At 33.1% G+C, this 25,170-nt stretch overlaps 1 protein-coding gene across 1 annotated transcript in view; it reads right to left on the reverse strand.

Annotated features, from left to right (window-relative positions):
- Nucleotides 1–6,674: 6,674 nt before the first annotated feature.
- LOC119637260 (putative uncharacterized protein DDB_G0282129) overlaps nucleotides 6,675–25,170 on the reverse strand; it is a 39,125-nt gene continuing 20,629 nt past the window's right edge. Inside the window, exons 2-4 of the mRNA XM_038033140.1 lie at nucleotides 11,821–12,054; nucleotides 7,443–7,508; nucleotides 6,675–6,923 (exon numbers count right to left, since the gene is read on the reverse strand). Of these exons, the coding sequence (XP_037889068.1) occupies nucleotides 6,750–6,923; nucleotides 7,443–7,508; nucleotides 11,821–12,054 (474 nt within the window). The 3' untranslated portion in view covers nucleotides 6,675–6,749. The remainder of the gene's footprint in view (nucleotides 6,924–7,442; nucleotides 7,509–11,820; nucleotides 12,055–25,170) is intronic.

Genomic DNA, 25,170 nt, shown 5'->3' on the forward strand with positions numbered 1-25,170 from the left:
CAAAAACTGCGGAAACAGCGCTACCTAGTTTGGATATTTCTATAGTTTTATTGCTACTGCAATGATTTTGATGGTCAAGGAGAAGTCGTATAGGGTTTTTCAGAAGCCTACAATGTGCACTTTATTTTACTTTAAATTATGTTTGCAATCAAAATATAATTTAAAAAATATTTACCTTCAAAGCGCAAATATAGGGAGTGTGCGGCTATTTTGCTCTCAAGTGTAAGATGATTTTCAAAACTTTCATTACGATCTTATCAGCACAGATACGATATAATAAGCAACAGATTTTGGTATAATTTTGGATGCTAAAGAATTAAGGCTATGGGAGAATAGCCAGAAAAAAATGTTTTTTAGCCCGTTTACTCCCATCGAACACGTTCGCTCATTCATACAAATTTATACTCAGTAGGGAAGCCCCGTTTAAATGGATCAAATTTTTGATTCTCTGTCCAATAAGTCAATAAATATATCAAAAATACTTCATTCATGGTTTTAGAAAGAGAGAGCGACAAAAACAGATAAAGATAGATAGAGGGACACAGACAGAGAGAGAGAGAGAGAGAGGTAAATTTATTCCAATGAATATTCTTAATAATCTATACTATACATTTAAGTGACCAATAATAAAATGTTTCGATTCTCAAGACTTATACGATGTTGTCTCTGTTTATTAGCAACTATTGACCTAACTTCGATCGAATACATAAAAATCACTTGCAATTTTGCACAACAAATGTCATCTTTATAATACCTTTATGTTGGAGAAATCTCCGAGAATGTCAGCCCGATGGAGAGAAGAAGGAAGGCCGAATCTCACGCTGATCACTAATGCGTTTACTTGGCCGGATCTTTAATGTATATATTTCTCGATACCGTAAGCCAATGAACAGAGTTTTGATGTCCTCATCCTTTACCTTAAACCTTGACCTTGAAATAGCAAACCGATTTGTAGGGGATATATTAATTTTCTGCCAGCATTTCTTGACATTGAATTTATAAGTGGCCGGAGAGAGAGAGAGAGAGAGCTAGAGAACAATAAATTAAAATCGCTCCGAAAGTATAAATATACACAAATATATATTTTAAACATTTTAGGATAAATGAAATGACTAACTCAGCATGGCTAAGATTGTCGACGTTATAACTTTAGAGTAGAGTTAATCACTGTTTTTCAATGCAAGCGATAGATATATACAAGATTCGCTTTCGTCAATTCCGCTGTTAAGTTTGCAATTCAATGTCATGACTTCATTCTTGACTTAAATATAAAACAAAGGTCATAATTTGCTAAGCGTTTACAGACATATTTACACTTATATCATTTAAAGCGCTTAATTATTCTATTGTTTTACAACTGTGACGAGAATCTAGTTAATAGTTTATGGTAAATACAATAAATTATTTGCCAATAAAAATAAGTAAACAAAATGTTGCAAATATTCTATGAAGCTATAGCAAAACGCAAAAAGACTTCATTGAAGGCATTCGCCTGGAAGTTGCTCTGGGAAAATCTGAATTTGCCAATGATCATTGATCGGCTAAGTGGAATTTTTTGAATCCATAATAGACTTTGTTTAGCGTTTATATGCGAACCCTATTCAAGCAGTTGTTTGCGTATGTGTACGTAATCTTGATTGACTTTGAAAGTACGATCCAAAGAGAGATCCAAAGATTTCCAGTGTATAGTTTCATTCAATTTCAAGACTCAGCCTCTTATCCCTACATTGCTGGATTTTGGCCTGATGGTTTACCTGAAAAGAGTCAATTTGATTCGAACATCAGATAAGAGAAAAAGAAGTAAGAAGATTACATTCCGAGGTGTCCCATCAACGTCATCCTGAAAAAAAAAAGGAAAAGAACTAGGTTCTCGTACTCTATAATATCGGATGCGTGCGCCTGAGTTTTTCCATTTTTAGAATAAATGTGCAAATTTATATATAGTGTGTGCGTTGTACTTTATGAGTAACAAGCAAAAGATGTATCCTTTGACCGGTTTGCGTTATTTTCATATTCTTCAGCAAATTTGTAGGCGATGTCTCCATTTTTGCGAACGGGAGAATGTTTGACATAGACATTACTTACTTGGACAGATTGACAGATGGACGGACATGCTTAGATGCATTCCAAATTTGAAACTAGCCAAGAATTTATATAACTTATAAGGTTTTGGAAGCTTGCTTCCGTACGTTGTAAGGGTTTTGGAAAACAAATTAAATTTTGATACACTACAAAATTGTGTGGGCGTGGCCGATTTCTCTGCATTTTTGTAGTTTGTTAGTACAATATCGCCCATAGAATATACATCGAAAACTTTGTACAATTATCTGCTGTAGTTTATGAGTAGTAAGTAAAAACCCAATTTTTACTTCTTTTCGAAAAACAGATGTGTTCTCACTTTACGTAGAGTTGTAGCGGCGGCTTCGACAGCTTTGTCTTTTCTCGATACAAACTTGCGTGCAAGGTTTTCTTGAACCCATGTTGTGTATTCCCTTTCTAAAATATTATATCTTTTCGGCGGATTTTTTGATTTCATTTAGCGCGGACTGCTTTACTTCTATTCGTTTTGCATGACACTTGAACTTCACAATTCAACCGTTTTGATGCCAAATTTGACACCATGTTCATCTTGTTTAAACAACATGTATTAAGCAAATGGGCATCGGGCCTTAGATGAGAGTCTGACTATTCTCGTCAAATTTTTCTGCTATATTGTGATTTTATGGATCGGATATATGGATTTTTGATAGTAAGGGAGGGGAGGAGAAAGAAATTCGTATTTGCATACATATAATAATTGTATTAGTTTTTCCAAATATATAGCAATAATATCGTATATGAATCAATTTGACTTGCTCCGGCTGTGTAGTGTTAATCTTAAAGGAAAACAAAGACACAAAAGGCTCGGATAATTTATTTGTGTATTACATCCGTACATTAATAGATTGTGCGATGACTTTTTCGACAATTCAATCGATATTATGTACACGTGCATGTAAGTTTACAATATTTCAATAATTCAAGATATCGGTTGACTTTAACTTGCAGCTTTAATGCTGAAAGCATTGCAAATGAAACAAACAATGTGTACATTAGTTATTTGTTATTTTATTATTATATTTAACGTTATTTAAAAGTAAATATTTATTACATAATCGATAAAACAAGAGTAAGTATATTATGGCTCTTAACATAAATACATACAAATAAAAATAATAATAATAATTATAATAATAATAATGATGATAATAACAATATACAGACGTGAAATAAACTAAATTTAAATTTAGATAAAATAAATTTGTAAACAGTGCTACTAGATGGAGATTAATTAATTAATTAATTAATCGGAAAATATTTAATTAGACTGCATTTGCTAAGCTGCTCGTATAATAGGTTGCGTAATATTAGCTTTTTTTTTTCATGGTTAAATTATAGTGATTACCTTATCACAACTACTCTCTCGTTGTAGATCTACGTGGCTGATATGTACCCTCAACTTAATAGTTTAAAACGCATAACAACAATCAAACCGGTTTGCACTTTTACCTTACTTTTATATATGTATACATCACACGTGCACATATCTCACTCAATAAATTCGTAGGATGACGTACAGATATAAATTGAGTATTGCAAAATCCATATGATTTTACCAAGCATCAGGTAAACGCGATCAAAATTGCCTGACATTCTGACAACTCATTTCCACATTGCAGTGATTTCATTGACATTACTTTTGCTTTCGTAAAGCGTTGGAACAATCAGAATATCTTCCGGAATGCTGTACATGCATAAACAACTGCAGCTTGTTAATTAATGATATCTAAACCGAATAACGATTTGCGAATAGTGAGAACATCTAAGTCATCCTACGATATTATTGAGTGATGTGTGGCAACATTTGCATACTATCCTTCGAACTTATTAAGTAATGTGTATACGTTATCCCTACATCTCTATATATATATATATATGTACGTATATAGAGCCTAATCTGCCTCTTATGTCCTATCCCCCGCCTTACAAGGTACGCGTTCTGCTCGATTTCCATTTTACTTACTGGATTTTTGAAGTGAAAATTAAAAGAAAAACAAAACGTCAAAAGACCAATTTTGACCTCATAGACACTCTTCCCTATATATATATAAGTTCAGTTCGTTCTTCCCATACAACCTCCGATATATAGTACGTGTTGTCAAAAAAAAAAAAGAATTGATTTTGATTTTATATCCATTTTCATTTCTATGGAATAGATTTTTTTTTCTTGTGACATAATTAATTTTATGCATTTAAATTAATTGAATATTATTATCTTTTATTTTCATGTGTTGTAGTCCTCCGTACATGGTTTCATCAATCATTTTCAGTTTGGAATTGTCGAATTTATGAAAATTGCAAGCACAATTTAAAGTTTCCCGTAAATGATTTTGATTTGAATCAGCAGATCCAACCTCAATTACTTAGTCGCTTTTCTCGAAAAATTTCGAAAATTGCAATTTTTTCCCAAATAACGCGTTTTTGAGGATTTGAGGCTTTAATAAGAAGCGATCGAAAAAATGATCCGATCCAAACCATTTTCAAGAACTTTCGCCGTTGGCTTTGGGCCTTGTTCCTGTATCACATAGCATCAAAACATCTCAAAAATCGCAATCTGTACGTTAAATATAAAATATTAGATGGACAGACAAACTAACAAATTCGGATCGGCGGAATAAAAGTTGAACCTATCTTTAGTTCCGTTGGGTGTTGTATATGTCCGCACAAACTTCATATAACGACTTCTCAAAATAAGACTTAATATGGGCAGTGATCGACAAAGTGATCCGAAACAAACCATTTTCAATAGCTTTCGGCCTTGGACTTGGGCTTTTTTTGTGCACCAAAGTTGCGACCCGTACGTTGAACACAAAATATTAGGTCGATAGATGAGCAGACATACAGATATGTTAAAAGTGATTCTTAATCGCTTAGTATAATATCCTATCTCCAGTTCCTCTGGCTGTTATTTCTCACAAAGTTAATATGCCCTCGTACCACAAGTGACGTAAGGTATCAATATATTTAATTATTATTTAGCGCGAAGTACAACTTGTCAAGATTTGTTTCAAAACAACTCCTTAAGGCCAAAAAGACTAATTAGGCCTGATTATGAGTAGTCCGATTTCCATTTCGTTCGCCTCTTTGACGATTGCATCGTGCAATATTTATTTGAATTTACTCGATATCATCTGAGTACAATTTAATTACGCCAACGCCTTTTCGTATTCTCAGAAATTTGTAAACAAAATTCATGTCCGATCATATCCAATAATTTTATGTGTTTACGAAAGTTAAAATTCTCGCTTCTTCCTCTTCAGAAGCCCTTGATAATATAGTGATGAATTTTTGAGTTAGATACGTATACGCTGTTCCTAACTTGTCGATAACAAGGAGCCATCGTTGTCCAGGTAATGAAAAAAAAATGTGTAGAGAAAGTATTAATAATGAGTTGACTTTATAATGAATCCGCTGGCCCTTCTTATAAGATGTAAACTCTATGCATAAGTTTTCGCATTTGTTCTGGCGAAAGACCTGAGTCTAAATGTTGACTATTGGGCGGGAATGACCACCAAGGGAAACGAAGACAATCTGGCGTTGTATTGTTTGGCACAAATTTGTCTTGAAAATTCCTTTTCCATAAGAAGGACCACGTAATGTATGGGCGACAGTCCAACATGTAAAGAAGAGAACAAGAATTATTTTGAAGATATTTTCGGTGCAGATTTCAATCCTTAATAAAAAAATCTCATCTCGTAAAAGTTTATTTCTCTAATCAAGATTGGAACAAATGGAATATCGGTTTTGTTATTCCGTTTATAGCAACCCAAAGTAAACGAATTCTCAACAAACATGAGCTTTGACAGTCTCATCTGTCTTTCGCTTACTACTAGAACTCTCAAAATTTAATTTAATGAGAATGAAAACTTGATAGAAACTTGATTAAAAAATTCTACATTTTAATACAAAAATTAAGTTTGAAAATGGGCGTGATCGGCCTATAATTATGTTTAAAAGAATTATATAAACTATTGCTCTCAATGATTGTGAGCAACTATAAGAGATTTCAAGGTTGAAACTATCTCATATCAATGTTAATAGAAAAACGGTCTTGTTTGGTCCATTGACACACTCACATTCAATCAACAAAAGTACTCGTCCAAGAAGAGTTTAAATATTGTTCCAATTGTTTTCCATATTTCATTATTTCAAGAATTGCACGCTTTATTATGAACCAATTATTTTACTGATCGGAAGTAGGGAGTTCCGATTTTTTTCGTGGTTTAAAAATAATAAATATTTTAAAATTCTTTATGTCTAAGCAAAAACTTTTTTAACTTAATAGAAAATTGCACTTTAGTAGCAATAATTATAAGCTTATCAAAAAAAAAACATACATACAAACAAACAAACGTACAAATACGAAGGAGAAAATTAAAAATTTTAGACAAATACATACACACAATTTTTAATATTACGTTATTACGTGTTGTAGCAAGCTTTTCATTTTTGTTTGTTTTTGTTTTTTTTTTTCGTTTTATTTAATTTTATATTTTTTATTTATTTTATATATTACATATCAATGTATATGTGGTGTATATTATATGTACATATATATAAATATATATATACATATATATATATATATATATGTTACTTTTACTTTAGATTTGATCTGCTGTTCTTCTTCTTCCATTTATTATGGTCATCTAGCAGTTGTGACATTTGACCAAACCGACTTCATCGCAATTCATACATTTCAGAGCCACGAATTCGGCGGTGAAATGATTTCGGTGCACTGATTTCTTAGAACCATTGCATGAGGGACAGGGCAGCAGACGATAACCACCACATGTTTGACAGGTGTAGGCCGTAGCAATCGACTGCGTTCGTTTAAAGCATAAACAAAAAAAAAAAAAAAAAATACATTCGAAAAAAGCAAAGAAAAAAAGAAAGAAGAGGAGAAAAATATATTAAATTGTTTTTTTTTGTTTTTTGATTATATCTTTAGACTCGATACAAGCTGATATGAGTTGATATACGCATATATATGTATATATGTATGTACCGTATTTATGGGGATTTGTATGCATGTATGTATGTATGTTTTTTTATTATGAACATAGTGGCAGAGCACTGGCAACCAGTGTGTCTACATCGGGGTCAAAGTCATCCAGGAACAGCTTTCGCTTCGCGTCACCTCGAAATCGACCTTTAGTGATTCTTGATGGTTACTGCATCATCCTATCTTCTCTGTCCTCGTCGTCTGTGATTAGGCGTTTATTCGGATGCCGGCTTCGTGTGGCGTTATGTTAAAGTGTGTCGTGTATATGTGTGTGTATGTGTATGCGTATGCTTGCCTCTCAAGAATATTTTGTATATAGGGGGTTTCTTTCCCTTACCTTGTACGGCTTGAGCAATTGTCTCAGTTCACCGGATTCATTTAAACGCTCCACGGTTTCGGCGTCCTACAATTAAAACGAAGTGCGATGAGAAAGATAAAAACATCTTACTTGACTTAATTGACAATGATTAATGAGCTGAAAGGCACTCAGGTTAAGCTGAGACAACGTTATCAACCAATTATTATTTTTTTATATGCGAATTATCACATTGCCGTTATGCTATTAAGTTTGCTATTGCATTTGTAACGCATACAATTATAAAATATATATATTTATTTAGATATTTTAGGGGATCATTACTTATGGAAGTCGTTTGTCCATATTTTTGAAATTGTTAAAGTTAAAGAAAAATCAATGGAAATAGACCGGCAAGTAGTCTTATAAATGTAGAATGTTCATATGGTCATATCGTTGACATTTGCAAACGACTAACGCTATATCCATTCATCGTAAGTGCAGTATTTCGGTGTTTTTTTTTTCTTTTTTAGGCCACTTGTTCTAAAATGCCCTCAAGGGGCTTCCCCAATCTTTTATGGTTTTTTTTTTTTTTTTTTTTTACGCATATGTCGATATGATATTTATTGTTGCAATCACTTGTCAGTATTTCAAGAGATTAGATTAGCAAATAAGAATCTGAAGAATTGACATTCAAGTATAGCAACTTGAGATGGACTGAAGCCAGTAACTTGTGCTCCCAGTAAGAAAATAAATGAACATTTCATGGAAAACTTGAGTCTTATGCGAAATTTTTAAAGACGCACATCTCCGAATTCAAATTCCTCCTCCTAAACGTGTTAACTTAATTCCACGAGGTTTCAAACTCTATCAAGACGGGTGAACAAACTTATCCGCATAATTTGTTTTGGATTGTTTGGTGAATAAACAAACAAAAGTTCAGATATGTTTAGATTTAAATGCCATAAAATGCTATTAAATTTGAAAACAAACTAAATAGTGGGAAGAAGTTCAAGTTAACAGTGTTTTATACGAAGGCGTCCAAATTCATGTCATAGTGAGCAAGGACGACCGTCACTGGAAAATGGCGTTTAGGAGGTTTTTGAAGCATTGTCCATTAACAGCTGGCTGGAGAAGGCCAAAGAAAGTTAAACCATTTACATTTGTTAGTAGGATTCCTAATGCAACCTTACTTATCTTCTATTTTGTTGGAATTATCGCTTTGTTGTTTGTTAAAAAGGAAAATCATCTAGATTTGCATACTGATGCGTTCATATTTCATGAACTATTCAGCAATTTTCGCATCTTTTCTTTTTTAATATCCTTTAATCCCTTAAGCGATATCTTGAGAATCTAGGAACATATAAGTGGTTACATGTATATGTGGTTCTTTCTTTGAATCTCACGACAAACTTTCCTTTGGTTTGATATTTTTCTGACAGCATGCATATGTAGAAAAAGTGAACTATTCTTCTGAACGAATTTTAAATGAAAATTTTCTTATCTTCTTATAATATATATGCAGCTTTACATGTGAGTACGAGTAGCGGGTTAAATGCCTAATTATCTTTATGCTAAGAACTTAATGCTATGTGACCTTAGATTTTCACAAAAATTCAAAATGTTCAATCAGTTCAATTATTGTCAAAGCTATTGTAGAAATACAATAATAAACGGATGAATGCGTGGACAGATATTTAAATGAAAATTGATTTCGGTTTGCGTATTAATTTTGAAAACATTTACTTTCTATTATGAAATATTGCAAACCCAAGGAATAATTTAATATGCTGTCCGGCCATAGTGACGGTGAGGTCTTGTTACATTGATGAAATATTATCGTTCCCTTGTTTGCCCGCTTCTACCATTATTTTTTGACTTAGCTTGCATTTAAACGAAGCTGTTGAAGATGAATTTTTCGTTTTTTCTTTACATGATGTTGGTGTTATTGAAAGACTAGTTTTGGAAAGTGAAAATTTTTTCCAAGTTTTTTTTCTCGCTGAACTCAAAAATTAACTTTTCGCATTCAGTGATAGTAGTCGGGTGTCTGTGCGATATTTTAACGATATTTTAAATAATCACATGTTGCGCATGAGCAAATATTTTCAGATGATAATGTAATCTTCGCAGACTCGTTGGTTATTTTTTTTTTTTTTTTTTGTTTAATTTCTATGTTGAAAGTTTCGAAGAGGTGTAGTAAGTGAAGTGCAAACGTGAATTGATTTTAATTTTTTTTTTTTTTTTTTGTTTTCGTTTATATGATAATTTTATGAATATTATGTTTTAGTTTGCCCACGCGTTCATAACGATTATGTATGTGGGTAATTTTTCTTATTACATAGTTTATTTTTATTGTGTTTACATATTTATATAAAAATTTATATGTATACATATGTTATGCTAATAAATATGTATGAGTTATATGCTCTTATGGATGAAGATTTATTGATCAAGTCGGGTAATCCTGTGTTTGTACCTATGAATAAAAAATATTTTCTTATTCATATCATGTACACATGTATACATATATATATATAAATATATTTATTTTATTGAAACACTGTTTCTGCGTTCAACGATCCGTAGGCTTTTGAATTAATTTTTGATTAAAATTTCCTTTATGATAAAGAAGAACGTTTTCTTCAATATCCGTACATACACCAAATATACCAAGCAAATTATATAAGCGCCTCGTTTCCTTGCAATCATATTTATAAACAGTGTCAGAAAGCCATAATATTTGATTAACAATAATACACAAACATTGCCAGGTGCTCAGGAATATCGCATCTATTTGAAATTTTACATTATTCTGTTTCGTTGTGATCGGTCATCGTAGAGAAAAAAAAAACCAAATTTGTGCTTTCTTACTATGATTATTTCGAATTTCAATTCTCGTATTCTGAAGGAATCGCCATCTCAGAACGATTGTTGTAACATTGCATCATTTTTCAAATAACTGAATCATATGGCCATAAAAGCCCATGGATTCTCTCCTCGCTTCCTCTTAAGCTAAGTCAAATTTCGAATTCCATAGGCAGCTTGCATTTGCATTGTGCTAGTATGTAACTTTGCCGGATATAGAATTAGTTTCATTATGTGCTCATTCGCAGACGGAAGGTTGCGTGTCACTTAACTCCAAGGCATGTGTTTGTGTCCATTCTCAAAAAAGGAATATATAGTCGATTTGGTACTTTTGATTCAAAAATTGGCGCCCAACGATCAACGGTATTTTCGTACCTACTGCTAACTACTGGTGGTATCTTCCCCTTCCAGCGCCCAGAAACATGCATTAGAGATCAGCAACAACAACTGCATACGTGCATGTAATTTTAAAATTCTGACTTGATCCCGTAATGTGCCACTATCGGTCCATTTATCCGTCGGTGTACGTATGGTTATATGTTGGAAAGCTCAATTGATGTAGAAGGCCGAAACTTGGCATATCAACTGCCAGTTTATAGTAAAAGAATGTAAAAAAAATCTACCACGCCTACCCAATATTTCAGTGTATCAAAATGTAATTTGTTTTTCAATATCTTTATAACGCGGAGAAGTAAGGTTTAAAAACCCCACAAAGTATATAAATCTAATTTTCTATTCCTCTTGAACAGCAGGATTATTCTCAGTTTACATGATACTGTAGGTGGCAGCTGTCGTTCTATTCATATTTGGAATATTTTCAATACCAACCTGGGCACAAATCCATTCAATGTGTCAGCTGAAATTGAAGCCGATAGCTTTATTTTTACGGCCTTGAAAATGTTTACAGCGGACGGATAGACAGCCAGACGGACAGGCTTAAATCGATTCAAAATTTGATGATGATCAAGAAAATATGCCGGATGTACTTTGTGGGATCTCTGAAGTCTCGTTATGGGCGTTGCAAACGTTTTGACAAAACCAATATACCGCTCAACCTTCGGTGATGGGTACATAAATAGGTGTAAATCGACTTTTTACCATTAGGAGACATGTAATAAGTTAATTCGTCTTTTAAATGCTTTCTTAATAATAATAGCCTTAACTATTTTGCTAATAATCTTACACTACACTTATGCAGTTCCTGTTCAAAAAAGCTGGTTAAAAAACATTATAATAAAGTATGACAGGTTATGGGAACTGATTGCAATTTCTTAAGAAGCTTATGCGTGCAAAAAAACTGATAAATTATTTAAATGATTAGTTTCCAAATATTTTAATTAATTAAGAAATTTTTTCTGGTTTTTTTCTCTATTTTTTTTTTTTTTTTTTTTTTTTTTTCTTTTATTTAACATCGCATTTATCGTACAGATCAAGTTTTCTCAGCACACATACACATTTCCTTTTATATTATAGACGCTGTTAAGAAATTGAAAACATTGGTTGCTTTTCTTTCTTTGTTTTTCTTCTTTTTTTTTTATTACAAACAACTACTTACCCCTATATGCTGGCCTTCTACAAACAGTTGAGGTACTTTTATAATATCGGAGTGCATGCGTTCTTTAATTTCTTGTTGATATTCCAAACTCATGAATACATCGCGCTCTTCAAATTTCACCAGCAGTGTTCGCAATATTTGCTTGACATTTGAACATTTCGCATAAGTGTCACGTATGATACCCATGCTAGTGGTATAGAGTACCACTTTACCTGAGTCTTTCTCTTTGTAATTCTATAAGAAAGAAAATGAAAAAAAACAAAAAAAAAAATAGATTATTTGCATATATATGAGCATATTAACATTAAAATAAAGCGAAGTAGAAAAAGTTAAGTTTTAAAAATCTATTATTATTATTATTATTATTATTATTATTATTAATAGTTTAGCGAGAGAATGAATTATAAGGCTAAAGTCTTAAAGCACTAACATATCTAAAGGCTTTCGACTTTATTAAAAACTCTACCGCACTGGAGATTTGAATGCACGACCACTGAGTTGCTGGTCGAGACTCTTGCCTACTCGGCCACTCAAGCAGATCTAAAAACTTAATACCTTCAAGTGATTAGGAAATTTCGCAGGCCTATCAAAGTATTGTTTCATTGACCGAGTGATAGCAGCGCGTATATAAAATGGATAGCCAAAAATTAGCTGAGCTTAAGCCGGATGCAGCTTTCCTATTCCTTGTGAAAGCCTTAAGTTTTTTCCTATCTACTAACTCCATCTCCTTCCTTCGCCTTTTTACTTCTTAAAAGAGACGTCCTTGCAAATTACAAATCAGCCGCATTCGTTGTTAAGATCAAAGCAGACTCATAAAAACCGTTCTATTAACAGTTTCGTTGTTCTTCACGGAGATAGAATTGATACAAGAAGCTCCCTATAACTTATCCAAAATTTGCAAGTGATGTCTGGTTTCTGCTTAATACATGAAAACAATCATGCCAAGAGAGTAAACAAAAAACAAGTGTGTATTGTTATAAAACATGAAGAGCGAGCTAAGAGAGAGTTATTAAAGATATGGAACATGTCACAGAAAAAAAAACTAGACTAGAAAAAAAAATAACTGCAGCCAGAGACATAAATTCAAAAACTAAAAACTGATAGGCGCTAAATCTATAAGGCTATCGGCTTTTAGAAGAAGTTGGAAGAACTTTTCCTTACTCAGAAAGCAATATTGATTTACAAAAAAAACAAATAAATGTTAGTATAATAGCTTACCTAGCGAACTTAATTCTTTGCCCCTTATTAAGAGGGGTAGAGTTTTCTTTAGCTTTAGCACTCTCGCGTATGTTCCTTTTAAATGCTTTTAATTGCTTGCGATCGGTTGGCTAACACGCCCATAATTAACGATAAAATTTTAATTCCAATTTAGCTCGAATTCATTCGAACGCTTATTAGTACATTCTTTACGCAATTATATATCAATCGGAAATAAATTGAAACGAAAATTTTAAGGTTAATTGTGAATTGTATTAGTAAACCGAACATTTTCGGTAAGTGATTTTGACAAACATTTGTGTAGTGGAATTTCCGAATTCTCTTCACGGCCTTTCAAGTTACAGAAGAAAACACGGTTGTCTATATTTCGAACTTATGGTGGCCGTATATGCGGACACATCAAAACCACTTCTTAAACTTAGATCTTTGATCGATCAAGACATGCTTGCGCCAAGTTTTAGCTTTCTATCTTCATTTCTGCGACAATGGAAATCCGACAAGGAAGGGGGACTCATTTGATGATCCCTTTTAGTCTCGATTATCAACCCTCGGCTATTCTAGTGTTAAAAAACAATCTACGTTTTGTGGAAGGGAAGTCAATTTAGAAATGTTAATTCCGCGTAAATTTTATACATATAGAGTGCGATCAAAACACCGCAATTATATTGCAAAGGCCGTACGGTAAACGAGTTTAATGAATATTAAAAAAAAAAAAAAAATTCTATAAATATTCTTATATAGCATTAATTGCGAAATCGATTCAACATTTTCCGTCTGTCTGTCTACTCGCTTATCGGGGCAATGATTCGAAATTTACTTTTTAATCGAGAATATAAAGCAAGATTTTAATTTTAAATTATAAAATTAAACATTTCTTTTCACTTTTATCAAATTTATTAAAAAAATCCTTACAAAATTGGTTCAATTCGAAAAGGTTTAGTTAAAATCTATTAGTTATTAATATTTCTTACGTATATGTAAAAATTTGATTGCGTTAACTTTCTATGTTTCATTAAGTAGATAATGGTTTGATTATCTTAAGTTATTATGTAAAGTATTTCAGGAAATTATGATACAAAGACATGTTTGTAGGCAAATGGCAACTAGGGTAAGAATTGTGAAATCGAATCTGGTTATCTTTATAAACTGTTCTGCGTTGACATCGCTGCTTTGCCATGTACATATTCCGTGGAAATATTTTCTTCGATGTTCAAAGCTACTTCCGAAAATAGAAACAAAACTAAGTAAGCTGATTTAAGCAATCAAATAACTTACTGTAAGCCTTAAGGTCGAATTTTTAAATGCAGTTTACTAAACTGCCGCATGCGACTATGGCTTGAACTTTGATTCATTTTTTCTTCGTTTTTAAAACACTTGATAAAAATAATTAAGGTCTATGGTGTTTTATATGAAAATATACGATTTTAGGGGAGGGTCTTGAGTTAATCAAATTTTGCAGGAAATATGTCAAGTGATCGTACAACTTTACGTTGTATCCTAGGTGTAATGATTTCCAAAGTTGTTCATTTTTTGAATAGCTACCGTTAACTATTCATTGCATGTCATCTTTCAGGTTATTTTCGGTTACCAACACAATTGAACATTTTCTGCTTTACGGCAAATCCCTTACGAACTCAATTTTTCACTTTTTCACCTACTTTTTGTCTTTTGCCCGTAGAATAAATTGAGAGAAGTAGTAGTATGACGAGAGGCGGCCTTTCCGTTTGTATTTAACTGGTTTGGATGCGTTTGATAAGCAATTCCTTTTGTCCATCCTTTGTGGTCCATTGTGGTCGTTTCATGAACAAACCATAGGTTAACTAAATTAATTATCGATCGATCTCATCTGCGTGTTTTCACCTGTCGTAGAATACAGGCTTTCTCGGTATATTAGATGCGGCATATATATATATATATCAAAATCTGCCGTACAACTATATACCACTAATTACTTATCAACTACTAATTATTCTAGATATGTACTGTGTAGATGAACAACATAAAATTTTTTAATATCTGAAGTGTTTGCTGCAAATTTAGGCTATAGCCTATGGCTTGATTATGTATGTGTATGTGTGTGTGTGTATGTGTGTGTGTGTGTGTGTGTGTGTGTGTGTGTGTGTGTGTGTGTGTATGTGTGTCTTTTTTTAAATGACTCAGACGTCAAGACTTAATAACTTCGAATGAATGGCATTCAAAATTCTCTCTAAATGAAAGACAGCTTTCTAATTTGTTTTAAATTTAAATTAAAATTATTTCCCCAAGCATGTGTGCACATGGAATAATTTTAATCATTATTTATTCCAATTTTTGCTCTTTGCATTCGTATATCAATTACTATAAAATAGATAAATATGTTAGTTTTCTCGTTGTAATCGTCATGTCCACAATACCGCATCAGAGACTATTGAGCGGGCAGTGCGAATTGCTGGGGTGTAAGACGTTGGGTTAATTTTGGAACGCCTACTTTAAAATACAAGAATTTCAAGAACAAGAACGTTTAGTTCTTTACATGGGTAGAGTTAATTCATTTTGTCAGCTAGTAGCGGAACACAAGCTATAATATGCTTCCAACAATTAAATGTTTAACATTGGAAAAAAGAGAAAAAATTTTTTTATTATATGTTCAACCTATGGATCACCTATGGATTCTGCCCGGCCTTTGATCAAAAATTTCGCACGTCACATAAGCGTTTTACGTGAAAATGGTTTCGTTTCACAATAATTATCGATTCCATATATCACGTAGTATACGAGAAAGTCATTTATTTCCCTTCGCCGGCAGATGTCCAGATTTCGACTAGCAAGCGCAAGAAAGTTTCTGTGCTGGTTTGAAAGATTTTAGAGAATTGTCCGAGAAAACGAAACAAGTAAGAAATCTTTAATGTCAATCCTGATTATCGGCCATTTTCAGCAATGTTTATGCTACCACTATTCGAAAGCATTCATCGATATACACTCTCAATAAACCATAAATAAATAAAAACCCATGTCGGCTTTGCTGATCTTTCACTTATTTGTCCACCCATCTCTTTGTCGTTTGTTGTGGGAATGCTTACCAATATACGAAGTGAACTAAACAATAAACAATCAAACATTATGATGCATGAATGAATTATTAACTTATTTACCGCTATAATAAAGAACTGATACTTATTGAGATTGTCCGCTACTATCGGTACCATCGCTACTATGTTCAGTACGGACAGTCTAACAGACACAGTGTTAGGTACAACCGATGCTAAATATTACTCTAAAGCTTGATGAAAATATTATCCAGGACTGTCATCCAAGACGTCACCGTAAATATATTACAAATCCTAAATATTGGTTTAACGTGATGGGTAGATAATAAAACTTAACTACAAGACAAACAGACATTTTTTGTTCGCTCCTAGGACAGATGTACAGACAGATATATTGGAATCATTTTTATCCGAAACTTTTTTACAATTCCAATATCCGCTATGTACCGTAGGTTTTTGCGGAGAATATGCCGGCACATTCCATGCTTTCTAATTTGGAGCTGGAGTAGAGATTGGATAGATCAATAACATTTCAAAATTGGACTCGTTACATTGATGTAGAAATATATACATCCAAAAATTGAACAACCATTTTCTCAATTTTACCGACTTCGAGAACTCTAACGTAGCTCGGCATTTTGACGTGTTGACTAGACAAAGCGCCTCAGAATCCCAAGCTTACTGAGAGAATATAACGTAACGTAAAGTGGTGAATAGTCCGTGCTGGGATCTAAAAAGATCTATTATACTCGCTTGTGCCCGTAGCCTTCCAGGGTTACGATCCTTATCCGCCGCCTTCCGCCACCTTCCGCCCCCTTCCTAGGCTCGCAAACGCCACGCACCAAGCATCTTGTACCCGATCCTTCAAATGGCCGCTCATTCGCATAGCACACAATGGAACGTTTACTTCGCGACCTCACAGAAATTGCGTGAATCGATATCATAGATATCAATATTTTTTGGGTGAAACCAGAGGGAGTTATGACCCATGTACAAACCAGGTACGAGACGTATGTGGCTCCTTCATACGCTTAGTAGCTTGTATGCTTTGCCGAAGGATTTGATGAGTCTTGATGAGCTTGCCGTTGTCCTACACTTTGTTTTCAACGGCTTACTGATTTCCTCTGTGCCCATTTCGATACCACCTTCTCGATATGGCTCCTTAGTATGACACAGGCAGAAAGATTCTGGGCCATCATGACTAGACAGTCAGCCCTTTCATTGCCTTCCATGCCGATGAATGTCCGAGTACCCAAGATAGGTGAACCTCATTGCATTCCCCTAACTTATTCAGTGTTTTAAGGCACTCCAACATAAGCTTAGAACGCAGCCCTTTCATTGCTTTTAGAGCAGTTTGACCGTCGAAGTGTATAAGTATAAGTTTAGAGGAGTTCTTAGTCTGACAAACGGCTTAACGGTATTTGGCACACGATCATTTTGGAATGTGTTAAGACTCTATTCCAAAGCCAATTTTGTGATATATATTCGTGTAAAAAGTTTTAAAATTAATAATTAGTGAAGTGAGCGCATTTAACGCCATAGACACACAATGGGTTAACTGTGCGCGAACCAAAAATATATATGTTTATTATGTATTTCATTTATATATTTATTTCTTTTTTGTTTTTATATATATGTATATAGATTGTGTTGGCAAATGTGTTTTTGGTGCTTAGGTTTTTAGTGGCCAATTGGCAAGCAAGCACATTGAACCTGTCTGCCTTTAACACACGAATCAAGATCATGGCATTTCGTTTGAAGTTAAGTTGTTTTAGTTTTTCTTTTTCTTTGCTTTACTAAGCAATAATAATAATGATAATATAATAACGCAATATATTTCGACCATTTCCAATACAACATGTATTCGTTCGTTTTGATAGAAACAAGTTTAACGGAACGAATGCGAAAAAAGTAACAATTAGGATTCTTTCTAATTGAAACTGGTTCTCTCCACCAATTGAGAACATAATGTCATTCAATGAAATAAAATCTTTTTCGCTTTAACGTTCATCTCCTTTCTTACGCGCACACACACAATCACAAATGCGACAAAAATAACTGGCACATGTCCCATAAACCTATAAAACTCTAATACGTTGATATTGCTTTTGATTACTTTGTACAAAAAAAAAAAAAAAAAAAGGAAAAAAGAAAAAATTATCCGTTAAATATCACGTTATACAAAAAATTAAGTTTTCTTTTTTGTTGCTACTATTTGTAGCTGTTGCAAAATTTAATTGTAGCTTAACAATAACAACAGTATGATCATGCAAACCACCAAGTATTGCAGACATTAAAGCCATGGCCATAATTATGACTGTCTATAAGTATCATGGTACGTTATACAACAACAACAATAAAAAATATCAACCAGTACTTACGATAAACAAAAAAAAAAAAAAAAAACCCCAAACCTAAACAAACCCAAAATTTTCTGTGTATATCGCAGATATAAAATACATTAACGATTTGCTAGTCAAATAATCAACGCAGCCAAGCCAGACAAACAGAAGACAGCGTCTCTAGACATTTGATTCCATTTTAATTAACGGCTTTACAAATTATAATTTTTATACCCCATCAACAAGGATTGCAATCACATTAGAGCGTATAATTCGCCAAAAGCTAGTCTAACGAGATTATTACGTCTCACGGCCAAGAAAAATTTGCTACGAAATGTAATGTGAATAATGTGTCTTAGGGCTTAATGGGAAAAGCGAATCAACTAAAAACCGATAATATTCCATAGGATATATTAGATGATTAGTCTAATTTTTCCCGCCTACTGGTATGCTAGGAACATTCCGACACAGGTAATGATATTTGCACTCCATTTCTTAACTCAATACATATAGAGAGCATGTTTAGTTCAAAACTAGGCCATCATATGTATACCTCTTGAAAGGAAGATGTAATCGGCAATCGTTAAGAATACGCTCGCGCATGGTTACAATATTTGATCGGTTTCTCGTATTTCAATGTCCTAATCACATCGGAACAGAGTCAACTTATTAAGAAGAAGAAGAAAATCGCATTCCTCGACTTATTTATTTATAAAAACGATTAATTGTACATAATAAAAATAAAAAGTTTGCCTCTGAGTGAAAAAAAAATTCGGCCAAAGTTCACTAAAATAATTTTTTCCCTATTTTTAACTATTTTTTTTTTTTTTTTTTTTTTTACTAATTTTTGTAATTGTTCGGTTTTTTTATATTTACCTTTTTATAAAACATTCGTTAATTGAAAGCATATTGTGTGCTATTGTTGTTAATTTGCGAAAGGCAGAGAAAAAAAAAAGTTTTTATTCATTTTTTTTTTTTTTTTTTTTCAAATGTCTCGTGTTGCAGCCAGCTGTCTATCATTTAAAGTGAGTGGGTTAAATCAGTTTGATGAGTAATAATTTATTAAGTTTAGTGCGTATTTACACATGTACGTGCACACACGTGCTTACACGTGCATGTAGGTGTGTGAAAACTACCCTTAACCATGGACAGAAATAAAAGATGCTTATTGCTTAATTTCCAATTTCATATATCGCGCATTCCGAAATTCAAACAGAAGATCATCAAAGAGAAGAGCATGTAATCGCTTATCGAAATATTTCATAACGATCTACACGAAAAAAAATGTGAAAGATGTGAAAATAAATTCGTTCCGTTTTTTTGATAAAATTCAATTTTATTTAAAATATACTTGCACCATCATTATTTACGAATGTGCCTGCGGTGAGAATTTCTTGGTTCCGAAATGAAATATTCATCGATCTATTTTCGGACATCTTCAACTTCTGCGAATAGTTGACCTGCTAAATATGACTGCATTAACCTGATTAGTTGATATTCGGGAAGTTTCAGGTCTGGGTGCGATAAAAACTCGCGAAGTAAGCTAAAAATTATTTCCCTACTTGTTTTTTCGGCAGATGGATGGACGTAGGCGAATTTTCACTGCTTTCACGATTACTATTTTTTGCCTAAAATCTCGCATACTGCTTTTGAATTGTTTCGTGCCTTAGTACATTTCCATTCCAAGCCAGCTTATTCATTTCCGCAGCTTTAGCTGCATTTTCAAATATTTCCACATTAATTCATTTGAAAACACAGAGAAACGCAGTGCCTTCGGCCTTGATATACATTGAATGATCGTTTGCAAACAAATGAAACTTACATCGTTTTAAGATTGACGTCTAGGTTATCTAGATTTCAGCAGAAAGAATTTATTTCCACATCTAACATAAATATACTAAGCAATGAGAATATTAATTTAGTTATGGATATATCATATCAAAACGGTTTGAGCTAAACGAGTTGAGTGATAACATCACTATGGCAGTCCTAAAGAAACAAGGGGTTTTCTGACAATTTTTTTTATCAATTGGACGAAACTTAATAGAATAATGATATTTGAGGAGATTGTTGCGCATTCCTTCAAATATTCTAAGGAAAAAATTATTTTGAGAGCACATTTAAAAATGGCAATACCGATGCCATTCCCATGGCAGGCAGTGTAACAAATTTGAATTTAAAAGAAAAATCATTTAATTCTACATTCCTATATCTAGAGAGTCACGTAGGACTTTTTAGAAATAATGGATTTTGCGTAATTGACACGACTTTGAATGAAGAATTCCGATTCTCGAACAAAAACGTGGCACTCTCTTATTAATAAAAAATCTTTGAATAAACTTAAAAAAAAATTCTACGTAATTCTGCAGAAAATAGCAAAATAGAAATTTAAAGATGCTGTAAAGAATTCGGGTGAGGAAAAAAGTGTATATTGTTAAAATTATGCTGCGAGACGTTTTTAGGAAGTATTTCAAGTTGTAGGATATAGTGCGGATATCTCTTTTTATTTCAATAGTTTTTTTTATTCCCCTCCATTCCTGTCCTTCCAAGTGCTGCAACGTGCATCTGTCAAAGACCACAGCATAATTGATTTGCTTAGTATCGGACTTAATGCAAAAATTGATTTCCAAACTTAAATAATTTGACGCCATCATTAAAATTGCACACAAGAATGTCTGTCGCTGCGTGCAAAACTTTATTGGCGCTTGAATGGCATTTCATTCATGATCATGCATGATCAAACTTTTAAATACTTTCCCATGCATTTTAGGAAGTTCAGAGCTTCTATTAAGCCAATAAAAACAACAATAGATTTTCGTAAAAACTTTATAGCAGTGTTACCCCTTAACGCTGTTTGCTTGAGATATGTCAGACTCAGCGGTGATGTTTATTTCATTCTTACTGACTTTTGATTCTGGGCAATCGCGTGGCTCATTTGTGCGAGATTTCGCGAACCAACTTGAGACTGTCTATTGCGTAATAGCACTAGAGCCAACGAAAAAAATTTAGAAGACACCCTACAGCTAGCGAGAGTTGTTATCGCAAAATAAGGCGTTATATGAGAAGTTATAGAAAAAGTAATTCGATGCGAACCATTTTCATTAACGTTGAGTCTTGGGCCAAAACGGAACAGTGTACCCAGTTTCATTAAAATGCGTTAAAAATTGCTACGTCTAGCTTGAATACAAGGAAACATGAGGAACGGACGCACAGCCAATAATCTTGAATCGAAGGGTACAACACACAACAAGTGTGTTTAACTCAAGCTCTTCTTGGTGTTGCATACATCTGGACAAACTTGAAATAACTTTATAGCCCAAGTGGTGTGTGTTAAGTTATTTTCAAACAATAAACCGTTAAAACTTGACAATATTATTTATTACAAATTTCATTCTTGCCCACCCAATCCTTGTATAACAGACGTATAAGATAACCATTGCAATCTCTTGTTATCTTGGTATTAGCCGAGGAAGTTGTTATGTCGATTAAGGAAATTCATTACAAATAAAAGAACAAATAACTAAGAAAAGCAAAAATTTATGTGAAGAAAATGTATTTTTTTCTTTAAACACACTTCGACCACTTTCGCTAAAGGAAAATCAGTTAAACTGATCGAATTGATTTCTTGGTTCCATTGAGTTATTAATGGGAACGAAATCAATAGAAATAATAATAAGAGATTTATTTCATCTTTTATATATATCTCCATCTACACATTCTCACACACACACATATATATATACACACACATATATATCCACGGACGCACATAGATTACATTAATTAATTTTGTCAGCTCATGTTAATAAATAAAACCAAAAAAGCAGATATCTTCGTGAATGGCCTCAGTTGGGAAATTACTCTTTCAACATGAAATTGGTGAGTGCTCGCAGAAAGATTAGAAAATATAGTGACTAATAATGAGCAATAATCTCTGAAATAAAGAACGCCTTACTGCTACTAAAAAATCGTTGAAAACTTTGTTACATATAATCGCAATACAATCCCAACAGTTACACTACGTGCTATTTAGAAGGATGGGAGGCCTGGTATGTGCCTCAATTTTACACACGAAATTTGAGTTTAGGATGCAAAAAATCTCAAGGAAATGCTCATAGCGCAAAGTAACCTGAGACCATTTCTCTGTTGACAAAATATAAAAAAAAAAAAAAATGGAGTTTTTTTTAAACCATGCGGCATACGACGATAAAAGCTTAGATGCATGTTCCATGCGGTCACGCACGTTCAATATCACAGAATATTCGATCTAACTCTTTCGTTAAAACCTCTACAACGCACAGAGAGAGACTTCGGAAATCTAACACGTTGTTCATTACTATCAAATACTGACTCGATCTACATATGTCCTTCCGTCGTTCCAACTTTCACCCCACAAAGTTCCAAAGTAACAAAGTTCCAACAAAGATCGCAACGGCTTAATATCTGGCAAAAACTTTGAAAACTATTGCAAGCAACTTCGTAGTACAACATAAACTGCGAAATCCTATATTTTCTAAAGCAAAAAAAAAAATGGATTTTTGCTCATAATCGTCTATTGTAAGCAATATCTGTACAAAAATGGGAAAAAAATGGACCATGCCCGCTCAACAATGTAGAGTATCGAAATTTCATTTTGTTTTTTTTCGGTATCTTTTTAACGAATCTACCCCAGGCACGCCCGAATATAATTTGGTTTTTTTTTTTTTTTTTTTTTTTTTATAAATGTATAGGAAAAATGGCATTTTAAACGTGCCTGAGAGCCGAATGCGTTTAGTGGGCAAAATTGAAAGCAAACATTCTACTAAACTGGAAAAAGGAGTGAATAAGTGAAGCTGTAGTGTTCGAAGAAAGCATAATATATTTGTAATAACTCATTAACGATAACTGCATTCATATCGAACTAACATCAACCATATTCAGTTGCCTAACTAATCGTTTTTCTGCAGTTTTTCATTCATTTGTATGTTGCTGGGGAACTTTTCTGATTCTCTAATAGCCATAAACGGTGCAATATGCATTTGAATTGATACAATAGACAGCAAGTCTTGTCTTATTGAAGCATTTTATACAATTTCAGTTGCCAAACTCCTATAATATATATATATATATATGCGCGTGTATATGTTTACGTGTGTGTATGTATATATTTATATATAGGTCAATTAAATGCATCGAAGAGTAGCTACAACTATTAAGAAAACAAAAACGTTTTCATTTCAATTATCTCATTTCTATTTTGCACCATTCGAAATTTCATCATAAACAATTTCTTTGAGTTGATTTATGGTTTAAGCCGTGATGGCATATCAAATACCAAAAAAAAATCCATTAAATGTCCATTTAAATTCAATTTATATTAAACAAGACTATTGTAGGTGCTCTAGTAGAGTGGGTCGAGTTTCGTATAGCGCGAACGCAAAGATGGAAAAAATTATAAATATCATAGAAAATTTCTTATTACAGATGGTCATAATGCGTTCCAATGAAACTTTCGAACTTTCAACTTTGTATGGTTTGTAATTTATCGACTAAATCTTTGATAGTTTCAATACGGTGTTCCAAACAGGAATGGGGATTTTACAAAGTCTTCTTAAGCAAATACAATCCACGACGAAAGAACCACTGAACATGAAATTGATTTTTAACTTGTTATGATATGCTTTCCTGGCCATCGGTTTACCTTTGGCATGGTATTCGTTTACGTTTTTAGGATGTGTCTGGATCGTAATTGTAAATTCATGTGTCTTCCTTAGTAATTATGCATTTCAGATCATCTTTAATCATTAGTTATTGATTATGCACTCAGACTTGAACGAAGATGACACGACAAATAGCATAACTACATCGAAATCATTCTTGAAATTTTATTGAGTTGTTTCGAATTTTTATTCCAATCATATCTCTGAAGGATTTCTAATATCGTTCGACAATTCCACTATAAAAACTTTTTTGCATAGTTTTTTTTAAATATTCTTTTGATTTCGAAGTGAAATTCCATAATTTCAAAAGTTTTTATAAAAAATCAGAAATTTCCACCGGCATGGATTTTATATATCTCAGCTGCATCTTCGGATATAGAAAATCACATTGTTTACGCAATTTTATTCTTGCACTTACAAGAGAAAAAAAAGAAATCATCAATTCCTAAATCAGAACTACTATATATGTATATATACAGCCCTTAGCTGATTAACCTAAACGACAATAGTGAAGCTTTTTGTGGGAGGTCACTTTGCTAAAGTGGGCAAAGCTATAGTTGTACATCTGCTGAGTATAATCATCATTGCAGTCTTCTCTATCGTCTGCAAACTCTTACTACTGATATTCGAAACGTACATATTATTAAGAGGAAAATCGCCCATATTTTTTGAATATATCGACACGAACGAACAATGGATAAAGAAGTATATTTTTATATCCAACATCGGAAAGATATTATCGCGTACTTGTTGCTTGCGAAAGTGAACAAAATTTTCCTTTTCACTTTCGCCAAGTGATGTGAAAACATGAGCTTTATCCATCCATATGGTTTCGTAAGCTTTTGTTGTAAAGATACGGGATTTTCGTCTTGCCGCGCACTCACTGTGCAACGATAGTTATATGACACGTGAGCAGCATTCCAATGTAGAGCGCATTAAACACTTACTTAAGTTTTTCGTTTCAAAACAAAGTGTACAATTCTTTTGTCCAACTATAGGCCATTTTCTGAACATAGAAGAAGAAGCAGAAAGTTCTACTTAAAGTAGAGGTTTTTCTTTATTATG

This window comes from Glossina fuscipes, unplaced genomic scaffold (genome assembly GCF_014805625.2).
Source record: "Glossina fuscipes isolate IAEA_lab_2018 unplaced genomic scaffold, Yale_Gfus_2 59, whole genome shotgun sequence".
NCBI lineage: Eukaryota > Metazoa > Arthropoda > Insecta > Diptera > Glossinidae > Glossina > Glossina fuscipes.